Here is a 14,752-nt window from a genome sequence, read left to right on the forward strand (position 1 = left end):
TAAAGGAAATCGGGGGTTTCGAAAAAAAATTTTGGTGCCAAATGTCTTAAAATGGCATGAAACGTCGAGATCTAGAGTCATCTCGAAAAAATTTTTTTTGTCAAAAATCGAAACTGTGTGCCTTTTTTTTTGTTTTTTGGAATACGAAACGAAAAGTATGGTTTACGAAATGTTGATTTGCACGAAAATATACCCTATGCAAAATATAAGCTAATTCGTACTTAATTTACTGGTGTCGCAGACGTTAAAATTTGAGTTTTTTGAAAATTGAAAAATCACCGGAAAATGTCAAATGTCTTGAAATTTCATGACACGTCGAGATTTATAGTTATCTTTTACAAAAAACGATTTTCAGGCGGAAAAACGACAAAGCGCAAAAAAAAAATACTGTAAATCTCGACGAGCAATGCAATTTTAAGACATTTGGCATCAATTTTTTTTTGTTGAAAACCTCGATTTTCGGTGATTTTTCGTTTTTCAAAAACACTCAAATTTTAACATTTATGACACCAGTAAATGAAGTCCGAATGAGCTAATATTTCGCATAGGGTATATTATGGTGCAAATCAACATTTCAAAGCAAGTTCCGAATGAAAAATCGAGATAATTATTTTTATTGGCACCCTAAACCATACTTTTCGTTTCGTATTCCGAAAAAATAGACAATGATGAATTGAATGAATAGAAACAGAGAGATGCACGGGGAGGAAAAAAAACTTTTCCGGCTGATGAGGATGAAAATGCTAGTTTGGGGATAAAAAGAATGAGAGTAGCAATTTTTTATAAAGTGGACGCTGTATGAAAACTGCATTTGTTTTGCATTATGTAATACTGCGTCAAAACCTCTACAGTTTTTTACGGCTACTAGGCAACCTAATCAAAATGAGGCACAATTTCATACAATAGCAACAGATTACCAGCCCTATTCTGTATTCCGATGGATTTCTATTCCGTTAGAAACCGTTATTTCGTTCGAGTTATAATTTCGCATTCCCTATTTCGAACGTTTTGTCCATTTAATTTTCGGAGAGAAACAGATCGAACGGAATGCAAAAACAACTCGAACGAAATACAGAATGGAATTTTATCAAGTCGGTTGAAATATTTCGAATCGATAGAAATACAGAATAGGGGTGTACGTTATGTTTGGAGCATCCCAGCTATATATAATTAATTTCGAAATGTGTCCGGAATTATGGACACTATGTCTACATGTTTACGTGTTACGATATTTCAGGAAGCGGGCATTTCATTCATTTTTTCAATTTCTAAAAACCGTTTTTCGGAAGACGCGTTATTCGAACAAAATGCTTAAAATTCAATATTGTCCCAATAGTTACAATCAATTACACAATCAATATGCTTATACAGTAGAGTGCCAATGAATGTATGTGAAAAAATCGACCCTAAAATTTCAAAAGGTTACCCTATACAATATGTTCACCACCTCGAAAAACACCCTATGCAAAATTTCAGCTCAATCTGACTTGAGGGAGAGTGGCGCAAAGCGGCCAAAGTTTGAGTTTTTTGAAAATCGAAAAATCATACAAACGGGAGTAAAGGAAATCGGGGGTTTCGAAAAAAAATTTTGGTGCCAAATGTCTTAAAATGGCATGAAACGTCGAGATCTAGAGTCATCTCGAAAAAATTTTTTTTGTCAAAAATCGAAACTGTGTGCCTTTTTTTTTGTTTTTTGGAATACGAAACGAAAAGTATGGTTTACGAAATGTTGATTTGCACGAAAATATACCCTATGCAAAATATAAGCTAATTCGTACTTAATTTACTGGTGTCGCAGACGTTAAAATTTGAGTTTTTTGAAAATTGAAAAATCACCGGAAAATGTCAAATGTCTTGAAATTTCATGACACGTCGAGATTTATAGTTATCTTTTACAAAAAACGATTTTCAGGCGGAAAAACGACAAAGCGCAAAAAAAAAATACTGTAAATCTCGACGAGCAATGCAATTTTAAGACATTTGGCATCAATTTTTTTTTGTTGAAAACCTCGATTTTCGGTGATTTTTCGTTTTTCAAAAACACTCAAATTTTAACATTTATGACACCAGTAAATGAAGTCCGAATGAGCTAATATTTCGCATAGGGTATATTATGGTGCAAATCAACATTTCAAAGCAAGTTCCGAATGAAAAATCGAGATAATTATTTTTATTGGCACCCTAAACCATACTTTTCGTTTCGTATTCCGAAAAAAAAATTAAGTCCCAGAGTGTCGATTTTTGACAAAAAAAAATCGAGATGACACTAGATCTCGACGTTTCATGCCATTTTAGGACATTTGGCATCAAAAAATAAATTCTCGAAAACCCCGATTACCTTTACTGATTTTTCGATTTTCAAAAAACTCAAACTTTGACCGCTTTGCGCCACTCTCCCTTAAGTCCGATTGAGCTGATATTTTGCATCGGGTATTTTTTCGAGATGGTCAGATTTTCGTCAAACGTGGTATATTCGCTCTTTATCGCAAAATATTGGACCCGTAATTTTCTATGTTTTTATTAAGGTGCCCATTCCCATTTTAGGGTGACCTAAAAATAAAATTTCCCCCTTTTTCCGAAAATCACTTTTTTCAAAAATTCAAAACTTGTGAATTACTACACCGATTTCGATGATCGATATATCAAATGAAATACAAAAAATATTACACTTGCAAAAAAAAATGGATTCTGTTTTCATAATTATTTATTGCTATTGTTTTCCATAGTCTTCAACGTCTAGGGACCAAGGGCACAATATTTTTTATATTTTTTCTTGAAACCTGAGGATTTTTTACATAACATATCTGAAAATCAGAGAGGCGTTTTTTTTTTGTTTTGATTTTTTTTTTTTTTTTTATCTTCGCTTATTTTTCGTCGGCCTATTTCCGCCACTTTAGTGCCAATCACCGACATCAGGGAGGCGACTCCACCTGTTCCTACCTATCAGACTCAACAACTCATGAGCCGGGCCAACTTCTTTTACTTCCGCTCCGAAGGAAGACGTAACCAGAGATTTTTCGCCTCAGAAAATCCCAACGACGCCAGCTGGGATTGAACCCAGGCCGATCGGATTGTGAGGCTGTTACGCTAACCATACAACCACTGGCGCCGTCGACCTTTTGTTTTGATGTTAAGATTTTAAAAGTTTACCGAAGTCCAAAAATTCGAAATTTCCCATTTTTTTTCAAAAAATGCCTTTATTAAAAAAAATGATATTTCCCATGTTCCTATTTTCTGTCAATTAAGGTATAACTTGAAAACCTATCTGAATTTTTGATATGTTATGTCAGTTTTCAAGAAAATATATGAAAAATATGTGTCCTTGGTTTCGAAACCATCTTCTTCTTCTTCTTCAATGGCACTAACGTTCCTAGAGGAACTTCGCCGTCTCAACGTAGTATTACTTGCGTCATTTTTTATTAGTACTTAGTTGAGATTTCTATGCCAAATAACACGCCTTGAATGCATTCTGAGTGGCAAGCTCTAGAATACGCGTGATCACAGTGCAAGTCGGAGGAAATTTCTTTGACGAAAAATTCCCCCGACCAGAACGGGAATCGAACCCGAACACCCGGTATGTTAGTTATGACGCTAACCACTCGGCCACGGGAGCACGGTTTCGAAACCATGTAAACTATAAAATAACAAATACAATCAATATTTTTGAAAACAAAATCCGATTTTTTGCAAGTATAATATTTTTGCAAAAAAAACTAGTTTATTGCTTTTTATTTGCTATAACGATCATCGGAATCGGTTTAGTAATTCAATAGTAATTCAATAGTTACGAATTTTTGAAAAAAGTAATTTTCGGAAAGGGGGGAAAATTAATTTTTAGGACCACCCTAAAATGGAAATGGGAACTCTAAAAAAACATAGAAAAATACGGGTCTAATATTTTGGGATAAAGAGCAAATATATCACTTTTCATGAAAATCAGAGAACCACCAAATCAGTTTGACATGGAATGGCTGTATATTAGGTTGGGAAATAAGTTATCCATTATTTTCTCGGTAGCTGGCTGGCTTTTGTGATCAATATCTCGCGTAATATCGATCATACCATGTCAAGTTTAGGCTCGTTTCACACTAAAAAAATCTTCTGCTGTTTTTTGTTTGTTCCATTCAGTTATGAGTTACAGGGTTTAACAATGAAGATCAACAAAGAGAACATTTGGTACATTTCACACTTTTTAAATACGAAAATGCAAGCCAGACCGCTGAAATTGTGAATGGTGTTCATGGTGCCGATACAGCAACAGGAAATTACGTGCAATTTGATATATGTTTTTTCAAATTTTTTTGTTGTTGTGCAAATACACTAAATTAATATTTCTATTATCAACAAATGGACCGTTTGAAGCTAACAATTGAACAGAAACGTCCAGAGTTGGTCAACAGAAGAGATGTTGTGTTTCATCAGGATAGCGCAAGGCCACACAATTCCGAGAACTTCATTGGGATGTTTTAATACATCCACCATATATTCCAGGACTGACACCTAGCGATTACCACCTTTTTATCGTATTGTAAAATTTCCATGGTGATAAGAAATTGGGATCAAGAGAAGATGGTTTAACTCTATTGCTAGAGTTTTTTGTAAATAAGGACCAAGGCCTCTATGATAGAGACATCATGAAGCTACCATTAGAATTGCAATTTTTCAACAAAACGGTAAATATTTGACCCAAATCGGATAATCAGAAGCATATTAAAATTGTTTTGAATTCCACCCAAAAATAATGGATTACTTTTTCCCCAACCTAATATTTCAATTGTTTTAAATATTTTCGCTGTCACAGGAATAAAGCAATATGTATACCCCGAAAAAATTATTAATTATTACATTGCTTTTTACCCCAATCACTGGAAAAGTGTAATAACATGTGTGTAATTTTCCAACGTTCTATTTATTTCGTAATTAGTAAATACATCATGCACAACAAATGTTGTTATCAATATTTCTATAATTTTTATCGAAATATTAGACGAAGAACCCATTGTCATAATAAGGAAGCATTTTTCCATGTCAACACACCGTGTGTTAAGTGGTGGTGGTGTGGTGTCCAATAGGGCTCTTGCTACACATACATGCAGAGCACTTGTTGGGCAAACATCATTTGTTTACATTCGTAGCTTCTAGGCAGCAGAAGCGGATTCATTATCAATCGACGTTCTTGTAGATGATTTGAATATAGTTGCGATCTTTCTATTAGCGCGAATTATTCCATAGAACTAACATGAACTTTGTGGAACAGTTAGGCAAGCTATTTACCGAACAAGAGCTTTTGTGTGACGCATTGCTTAACTTACAAGCACCTATTTCGCGATGTTCTTTGAGCGACTTTCCCACTAGATTTGAATCGAAAAAATAACAGGAAAGGATTATCAGCATGTTCGGACCTAGATAAGATACAGAGGCTCGAGCTCTCGTTCGAATGCTTCCTTGCATTTTCCATGAATTAGCCAATTGATGGATTTTCTTTGTTTCCGATCAATTTTCTTGTAACTATATTTCACTTCTCCGCAGAGCATTCAGGTACCCGGAAATCATATCTGAGGGTTGGTTTATCTTTCTGGCTGAATATGTTCTTAATTTCAACATAATCATCAGCTTTTTTGGCGAAACTTTAAGAATATTTGGCCACCGATTGAGGATATCTGCAAACAAATATTCATTACAGTTTACTTCTTCACGAGACCAGTATTTCAGAACAAAAAAACAAAGCCTAAATGGGAGCACACTTCACCTAATCTGCCTGTACAATCGCAATTGTTTCTGTGAAACTTTTTGAATAATTAATCTGCTTCCATTGATATGGATCATAGTCATAACAGGAATTTCTATTTTTCTCCGTGTATATGGCTTTGACGCTAAAAGTAAATATTTTTATGTAAAGAAACATATATTCGCATGTTATTAATATAGAGTAGCACGTAATTTTTATAACTATGTCGCTGAAATAATTATTTATACAAAGCTCAATCTTGTCGATCTATATGAATCCTATGGAGCGATCACTTTCGCCTGCCCAACAGATCACTAATACATATGCACGCTGCAAGCGCTCTATTCGCTTCTCCGACTCTACACACTGACGTTACTCGCGGTGAAAACATTGAAAACATTGAAACATTGGGATCAAACAACGTATCCAAACATACTACGAATACAAACAAGTCATATATCATATATGATTCAAAAATACCTACAAAATGTTAATCAAAGGATGAAATGTAGGAAACTGTTTAAATTTTCATTAAAAAAATAACAAATTTCTTTTGATTTTTTTTTTAATTACTATTAATGTTTAATTCGTAACATTTTCGCGATTTACATGCTCTCCAAATTTTGTCTATTCAGAAACATATAAGGAACATGTCCTATTTCACCCGCCATATTCTCCAGACATCCGATTACAAACTTTTTCGATCGATGCAAAATGGCCTGGTTGACCAGCATTTCTCCAATTTTGATGAAGTCAAAAATTGGATCGATTTGTGATTAGTCGACAAACTAGCCAATTATTTCCGCAAAGGGATCCGTGATTTGCCTGAAAAATGGGAAAAAGTTGTGACTAGCGATGAGGAATACTTTGAATATTTAATTTGTAACCATTTTAGTAGAATAAAGCATTAATTTTTGAAAAAACGAAGAAACTTACCGGTACTTACTTGAAAATTCAAATACAGAAATTTGAGTAGTTACAACATAAAAAAAGTAATTGCTTCTCTACGTCCATTGCAGTACAGTGAACAGAGAATAGTAACTATATATGCAGCGTTATAGATGAATATAAGAAACCATTGAATATTCATCTATTAGAAAACGCTAAGTGATAAGATGCTATCATGAAAGGCATGTTTGGACTCTACATAGAATGTGATTCAAACGTAGATTTAGCTCATAGCACATAATACTTGTAATTGTTGATTTTCGAACAATGTATGAAGCTGTATGGAACTACGTCTGCTATGCGTACAAACAGTGATTTTTCGAAAACGTTTTTTCAAAATTACTCAAATGTTTTAACAAAAAATGTTTGCTTGCATGTTGAGTATACGTATTACATTGTGTAGAATGCGTAACAGCGAAAAATTTGGTTCATTTTGTCGTTTACGTCTACTATACAAACATGGGAAGAGTAGCGCAGCCGTAATCTCATCTATTTGAACGGTTTGTATCTAGGTTAGTATGTTTTTCACCAACGTAAATACGAATGATTTTTCGAAAACGTTTTTTCAAAATTACTCAAATGTTTTAGAACAAAAAATGTTTGCTTGCATGTTGAGTATACGTATTACATTGTGTAGAATGCGTAACAGCGAAAAATTGGTTCATTTTGTCGTTTACGTCTACTATACAAACATAGGAAGAGTAGCGCAGCCGTAATCTCATCTATTTGAACGGTTTGTATCTAGGTTAGTATGTTTTTCACCAACGTAAATACATAATTAAGTGCGCTACACATAGAACGTCCCGTCACTGTGAAGTCAACGAAAAGGAATGAAATGTCAAATATTCTCCCATCGAAATCCTATGGTAGCATTCACATAGACCAACATCGGCAACTTTGACGGCGGCAAAATAAGTCCAAGAGAATAGTTGAAGGGACGGTGACGGTGACGCTATATGTATAGCACACTTTACCCATATTCGCGATGACAGTGGAATAGTGTCGAAGTCAGGTGGTGACTCCCAATTAGGCGCCGTAATTTGGGTCTCAAACTCGTTAGTGTAATCTCTATCAGATTAGAAGAGTTTTCAAATGTTGAAAATTGAATGAAAATTTTTACATAATTTTATTTAATTACTTGAAACACGTATTTCTGACCTTTATTTAACCATTTGTCTATACATTTTCAACATTGTTAATGAAACTTTTCATTATAATATGAAGTTGTCTTCAAAAACAAATTTCGTACGAGAAAACAAGATTTTCGTTAAAATCCTTCCACAACAAAAAAAGTTATTAACATTAGCTTTATTTCATAAAAACGTGACCTGTTTTCTGATTTAGCACCCTTAATGTAGGACGTAGTCCTACGTCAGAAATGATTAACATTCAAATAGAATACTAATTTGGTACTGAAAAGCTAATTTTCTTTCATAATTTTAATTTTAAATATTTGTTCATTCTGCCTAAAAATCAATTATTTGTTGACGCTCCCCTAAATTAGTAAACGAGGCTCAAGGCCGTCAATGTTGATAGGCTCTTTGTTTTAGTATTGTTGGATAAATAGCAAAATTATCTGAAACTTGTAACAAGATTCACCAAATTCACATCAAAACGAAACATCGGGATTTTGCTAATGAATTTGTGTTGGATACAAAAATAATAACATACCTCTAAAAACTATCTATGTGCGTTGGCTTTTCGCTATAAAATTGCTCCACTTGTCACATTATTGTGATGGACGCGCGTGTTTGTGAACCATAAAAAATATTGTGTTTCAAAATAATGTTCCAAAAAAATATTCGTAAACGATTTCGACCGAAGTAATCACAATAAACTAGTTTGGTGGCTGAAATGTACAATATCCTTCAGTATACCAGTTCAGATAGTGAGGAAGATGACCAGACACGAACACAAGATGCTTGTGTATTTACCCAAGCGATGACACCTGCTTCTCCGCCGGAACCGGAAAACGACACCTCTAGGCATCAAGGAAGAATACGGTCGTTTCCGCACGAGAGAGGTATCTGGGCAAGCTATGTTTACGTAGATTGTAAGTATTCTAAATCCCATTTGATCGTAATAATTTTTATTCTCGTTCGTTTTTCATTATCCGAGAACATGCCAAATACCTATATCACTTATTCGAACCAAACAGTATGGCAATATAAATTGTAATATATGTCCATTTATTTCAGATAACGACATCGATGCATTTAGTAACCTGCAGCTAGAAATCATTACAAAGGCAGCCAACGATCTAAATCTAGAACTGAATAGAGTAGATAATATGCATATGAGTCTTACAAAGACTTTCGTTTTAAGGCACCATAATATACCTACATTTGTAGAAAATTTAAGAGCAGCCATCCGCGGAAGCAAGAGGTAAAATATTTATTAGAGATAGACAGGCAATGATTCATGATAATGGGTTTTTGTTCACCAGGTTTACAATCCTTCTATCAGAGCTAGCTGTATACACCAATGCGGAGAACACCAGGACTTTTCTCGCTGCCAGAATTCACGACAATAGTTTCAAGCCGCTGGAGTTGCTAGTGGAAAAACTAGATGCTTGTTTGGCAGAGTACAAATTGCCTGAGTTCTACAAAGATCCATCCTTTCATGTTAGTTTTCTGTGGACATTAGGTAATCAACGGAAGCTATTAGAAGATAATCTGCAAGCATTACAGCAAACTTTTGCGGCCATCTACGAAGAAGAATATTGTGAAATGAATATCATGGTAAAGCAACTGCACCTGAAATGCGGAAATAAATTTCACGATTTTGATTTATTATGAATCTAGTTTTTTACATATCTAGTCCACTGCTGAGGCTCCCAGCAGCATAGTATGCATGAGCGTTTTTACTTTATTACCCTAACCAGAGCATGTTCGCTATGTATAAAGATCTTAAGGCAGCTTTCGACCGCGTCGATCACAAAATCCTGCTAGCAAGGCTGAATAAACTTGAGATTAAATCCAGATGATTAAACTTGTATCAAACAGACATACGGATTTGTGTCAAAATTGGTTCTGCACAGTCTGCAACTTCTACAACTCTAGTTCTCAGTGTTCATCAACGAAGAGTCCTTGCTATCGCGGATGAAAATCTATGTGATTATCGCTCTAGATTGTCTTAGGCATCAGAATCTGGTCGACCGCTTTGAAGAATGGTGCTTGAGAAACACGATGTCGTTCAACATCTCGAATTGCGGCACTATTTCGTTCCAGCGGAAGCTAAAGCCAATTATTCCATCTCTGGCCAAGGTCTGTCGCGAGTGAGCGAACTGGATTTCTAGGATTGAGTCTGTTCAACGGAAATTTGTACGACGTGTTCCCGTGGTGGGATCCACTAAACTTCCCACCATACGAGACGCGTTATCAACTTTTGTGACTGGACTGCTGGAAAGTAGTCAACGCTCAGGTTATGTTTGTCGCCAATCATTTGACCGGAGGAATCGACTGTTCTGCACTGTTGTCACAAATTGATATGTATGCGCCTGAACGTATTCTTCGTGCCAGAAACTTCTTGTATCTTGAAGGACGCAGGGTGAAATATGCGTTGCACATTCTTGTTCGTTTTATGCCGTTCCGTTCCAACGATGTTTTCGACCTATTTGACTTCAGTACCCTTTATTCCGCGCGGCGAATGAACTCCGCCTGCGTATGACGGATCTCTATAGTAGCATATCCGAAAAAGAATCTGAAACTATTGAGAACAAAAGCAGAGGGTACCAATCCCCTAAGATGGATGGTTGTAATAGCTGCTACTGAAAGCTGAGCTGAAAGAAATGGATGAACTTCTAATCACATCACTCACCACAGTGAATCCTGGTTCTTACCTTCCCCACCAACAACTATCCCTTCCTTCTTAATAACTAGGGAACCACACTATAGAGGCGACTCTTTTGCCCTTCGGGCAGTGAATATGATACTAACATTCCATCCCTTTCCCCCTGGTTACTGTAAGGACATGGCCGACGTCGTTATTAACTATTTAAAGCTCGATACACCGAAACATGCACTATTCGTGTGTGACATGACCAGTTCTGGCAACACGGGCTTCGTCAGTTTAGCGATCAAGTGGGCTGGTCACTCGGTACATTTTTCGCCATTTTATCGGAATGAAGAGGAGTATCTCTTCGGACAACTTTTACAGACGACTCACTCGTAGTTGATAAATTTTGTATTGAGTCCTATTATTGAAATCAAGTCGATAAGAATTTTGTTCGTTAGCTCTATTTTACTATTATAGAAATCGAGCAAGTCGATAGCATCGATCGAATGAAAGCTATCGGTGCAATTGTCATAATTTTTCGAGTTGTTTGGTTCGCTTGTTGCATATCTTCAGAGAATGATTATATTTTGGTTTGCGTCCCTGATATTTTCCTTTGGGAAACATTTTAGAAACGCTTAAATATATGCAATTACAAACTCATTAACTCCGAGCTCGATAAGAGATTATCTCGATTTACAAAATACGAAATTTTACTCGGTGTGATAGTGATAGTGATTGTATCGACTTCTCGATTCGATTTATATAACGGGGCTCATTTTCTTTATTTTGTTTCACCATTGTATTCGATTTAGTACTGTCATTTAGTTTTAAGAAAATCATTAGAACCAAGTGTGAGTGATATGGTTTGAATAAATAAATAAATAAATAATTTACTTTATAACCAATAACAGAAAAAAGAAACTCAAATGTGAAAAGTTGCGTAAAGTTAACGACAGAACAAGTCGTTAATATAAAATTGCCCCATAATTGATGGAAAATTAGAACGGTTCAATATTTTTTTTTTTGTATTTTAGAGACTTAAGTTCAAAATACACCAAACGGTTCATGGATGGCTTGTAAAGATTAAGTCTGATTAATATGACCAACTGACCTCGAAGATCCTGAGAAGAGAGAATGGGAGGCATTCGGAAAAACGCCGAAATGCAACATCTTCAATCTACACTGATGAGAGTGACACTGACTGTATAGTCGAATAGATCCACTTCTTGCTTACAAACAGGTAAATCACCTCGGAGCGGGTCGTCGATATCTGTGATTGCAGCTAAAGGTTGCCCACAATGAGGCGTTCTACTACTTCTCCTTTGATCACTAGTCAGAAGTCACCTTCACATCACTAGTCACCTTCTCAGAAGCTTGGAGGAAAATGGTTTCGAAATTCTGGGTTTTGCTGACTATCTAGTCATTATGGAACGTGGCAAGTTCGACGACGTGATATTGAGCAGGATACAAACGGCCTTAAACCTTACATAATCATGGTGTATCACAGATGGTCTGAGCATAAATTCCTTCAAAAACAACAATTGTTCCTTTCACCAGAAAGAAGAAACTGCATCTGCAGTCTCTACATCTCGGACGAGAGGAAATAAAGTGCAGCGTTTCAGTTAAATGCTTACTGTAACGCACGCTTAAACTTAATCAATATTGCTCTATAGACATGTTCTAAAATGATAGGCAGAACATGGGGCCCTCTACCATTGTGCCATTGTGCACCCCTATTCTGTATTTCGATCAAGGCGAAATATTTCGAACAACTTGATTAAATTCCATTCTGTATTCCGTACGAATTGTTTTTGCATTTCGTTCGATCTGTTTCTCTTAGAACATTAGAGTGCGCTACACATACACCGTCCCGTCATCGTGAAGTCAACGTAAAGGAATGAAATGTCAAACATTCTCCCAAGATCATATGGTAGCATTCACACACACCATTACCAGCAACTTTGACGTCGGCAAAATAAATCCAAGAGAATAGTTGACGGGACGGTGACGGGACGTTGTATGTGTAGCGCACTTAAAGGGGCAAACGTTCGAAATAGATGAAGCGAAATTATAGCTCAACAACGAAACAACGATTTCAAACGAAATGGAAATCCGTCGGAATACAGAATAGGGCTGTATGCCTCATTAGCATGGTAGCTAAAGACTAATAAGACCATAGCTACTAAAAAGGTAAACAAACTCCAACGACTGGCATGCGTTGATATAACTGGAGAAATGCGAAGCACACCCTCAAAGGCAGTAGAGGTTATCCTTCCACTGTTACCTTTCAGTCAACATGTTCAGCTAGAGGTTATGAAAAGCGCTCTAAGGATAAAAAGATGGAAGAAAATGTTAGATCGGAACAAAATTGGCCACTTGAGTATCCTGAATCTTTTACCCAGTCCTTCTGTATTTTTCTCTGGATATAGTTTTGTCATACGCTAACAACAGTTTCACTGAAGCAGAGCGTCGATATGTCCAGAAGGGGAACGAAGCACTGACGGTGGGCGGTCGAACGATTCGAGATTAACCTCGTGAGCATCAGATTTGAATTGGAGATCGATCACAAATCACTCGAAGCTATATTTTCACATAAAAGTAGTACACGAAAGAAAATCGCAAGGCTAAACGATTTGATGATTTCTTTTTTAATTATAAGTTTAGTAATCTAATTTAAGGGGGTAGTACGCTATGGAAACATCTTCTTCTTCTTCTTCTTCTTCAATGGCACTAACGTTCCTAGGGGAACTGCGCCGTCTCAACGTAGTATTAGAAGCGTCATTTTTATTAGTACTTAGTTGAGATTTCTATGCCAAATAACACGCCTTGAATTCATTCTGAGTGGCAAGCTCTAGAAAACGCGTGACCACAGGGCAAGTCGGAGGCAATTTCTTTGACGAAAAAATCCCCCGATCAGAACGGGAATCGAACCCGAACACCCGGCATGTTAGTTGTGACGCTAACCACTCGACCATGGAAGCACGAAACATGGAAAAAAATTTAAAAAAATATTGCATGCCTAAAATTTTCTCTGGGATGTCTATTTTACTGTAATTTTTGTCCCAAGTTTGCCTGATGTTCCGTTCCGAAGTTACTAGCCAATCAGTGGACCTCTTTGCATAAGCAGCGCGTGAAGAATGCGCGCAACGCATACATCAGTTGCATATGGGAATGGATATCCTCCTGGCTATGTTATTAAACAATATAATGAATCGATATATCTAGATTGAATTTTGAATTGATCCTATGTGCATTTCTCCAACAAAGATTCGAACAACTTGATTCGCTTACTATCGCGGCCAGAGCGATGGATTTGCAATATTGATGCATGCAACCAAAAGTCAAAAGTTTTGAAAACAGCAGCAAATATGGCAACCTGTCACTTCAATGATGGTCTACAAGGCGTTTTTGAGATAATGAAAGAACTTAAGCTTGAATTCGGATAAGGAACGAATCGAAGAGCAGTGGTGCGGATGTCAGAAGCAACTAGAGAGGACTGCAGGTCAAATTTGTCAACAAAAAAGTGAGAGCAAAATCACCTTTTAAGCGATGAAGGACAGTTTTATGGTCCATGGATTGCAGCCTGAGAACACGATGTAAAATAAAGGGAATAAATGTATCCAAAATATAAAACGCTAAGTACTAACTCGGGAACCGTCCATCCGATTTTGATTATATAGTTTCTCCCAGATTCCCCACTAAATTTCCTGTCATCGTACGTAGAATTTTTTGGATATTTTGAAAAATCACATTCTGGTGAATGTTTCTGTTTTGATTTTAAAGGAAAAAACGCTTTTTTTTATTAAAAATGTGGCCATTTCGTTAAAAATCAATATTTTGAAAAAAAATCCTACGTACGATGACAGGAAACATATCCAAGATCACGTAAAAAACAATTAGTTGGAATCGGTTTACTGGAAAAACTAATAAAATACTGTACCTAATAAAACCTAATAAAACTGTGATGTCAGATTAATAATAGTGTACTATCCATTAAGGAAAAAGAGATGTGATGATGTCATTTGGAAAACAATTATCCGTGATGTGGTGCCTTTATACGTGAAAGCTGTTTCGAAAGGAATGATTTTAAATATAGAGAAACGGTGAATAACTCTTACATGTCAAATTGAATATACAATCTCAAATACATCATAAGTAATTCCTGTAAACATGTGTCATGATGATTGGATTGTTCCTCTCACAAAAAAAAATCAACCAATGTTGCTCATTTAACAAGTATCCAGAAATTCGATAGAAACTAACAAAACGACAGATTAGTCTCGCTAGGCTCTTGTTTTT

The 14,752-nt window shown here is 36.1% G+C and overlaps 1 protein-coding gene across 1 annotated transcript; it reads left to right on the forward strand.

Annotated features, from left to right (window-relative positions):
- Positions 1-8,410: 8,410 nt before the first annotated feature.
- Positions 8,411-9,475, forward strand: LOC129778668 (U6 snRNA phosphodiesterase 1). Its single transcript, XM_055785721.1, has 3 exons — positions 8,411-8,729; positions 8,875-9,061; positions 9,123-9,475. Exons 1-3 carry the CDS (start codon positions 8,531-8,533, stop codon positions 9,472-9,474), a joined length of 738 nt encoding a protein of 245 aa, XP_055641696.1. The 5' UTR covers positions 8,411-8,530; the 3' UTR covers position 9,475.
- The last annotated feature ends 5,277 nt before the right edge of the window (positions 9,476-14,752 follow it).

The sequence above is a fragment of the Toxorhynchites rutilus genome, chromosome 3 (assembly GCF_029784135.1).
Source record: "Toxorhynchites rutilus septentrionalis strain SRP chromosome 3, ASM2978413v1, whole genome shotgun sequence".
Lineage (NCBI taxonomy): Eukaryota > Metazoa > Arthropoda > Insecta > Diptera > Culicidae > Toxorhynchites > Toxorhynchites rutilus.

What these genes read in the sequence shown, in the direction of transcription:
- LOC129778668 (XM_055785721.1), top strand. Translation starts at nt 8,531, where the DNA reads ATGTACAATATCCTTCAGTATACCAGTTCAGATAGTGAGGAAGATGAC. An exon ending in AAGCTATGTTTACGTAGATT is followed by an intron (nt 8,730 to 8,874) that starts GTAAGTATTCTA and finishes CATTTATTTCAG; the next exon opens with ATAACGACATCGATGCATTT. An exon ending in GCCATCCGCGGAAGCAAGAG is followed by an intron (nt 9,062 to 9,122) that starts GTAAAATATTTA and finishes TTTGTTCACCAG; the next exon opens with GTTTACAATCCTTCTATCAG.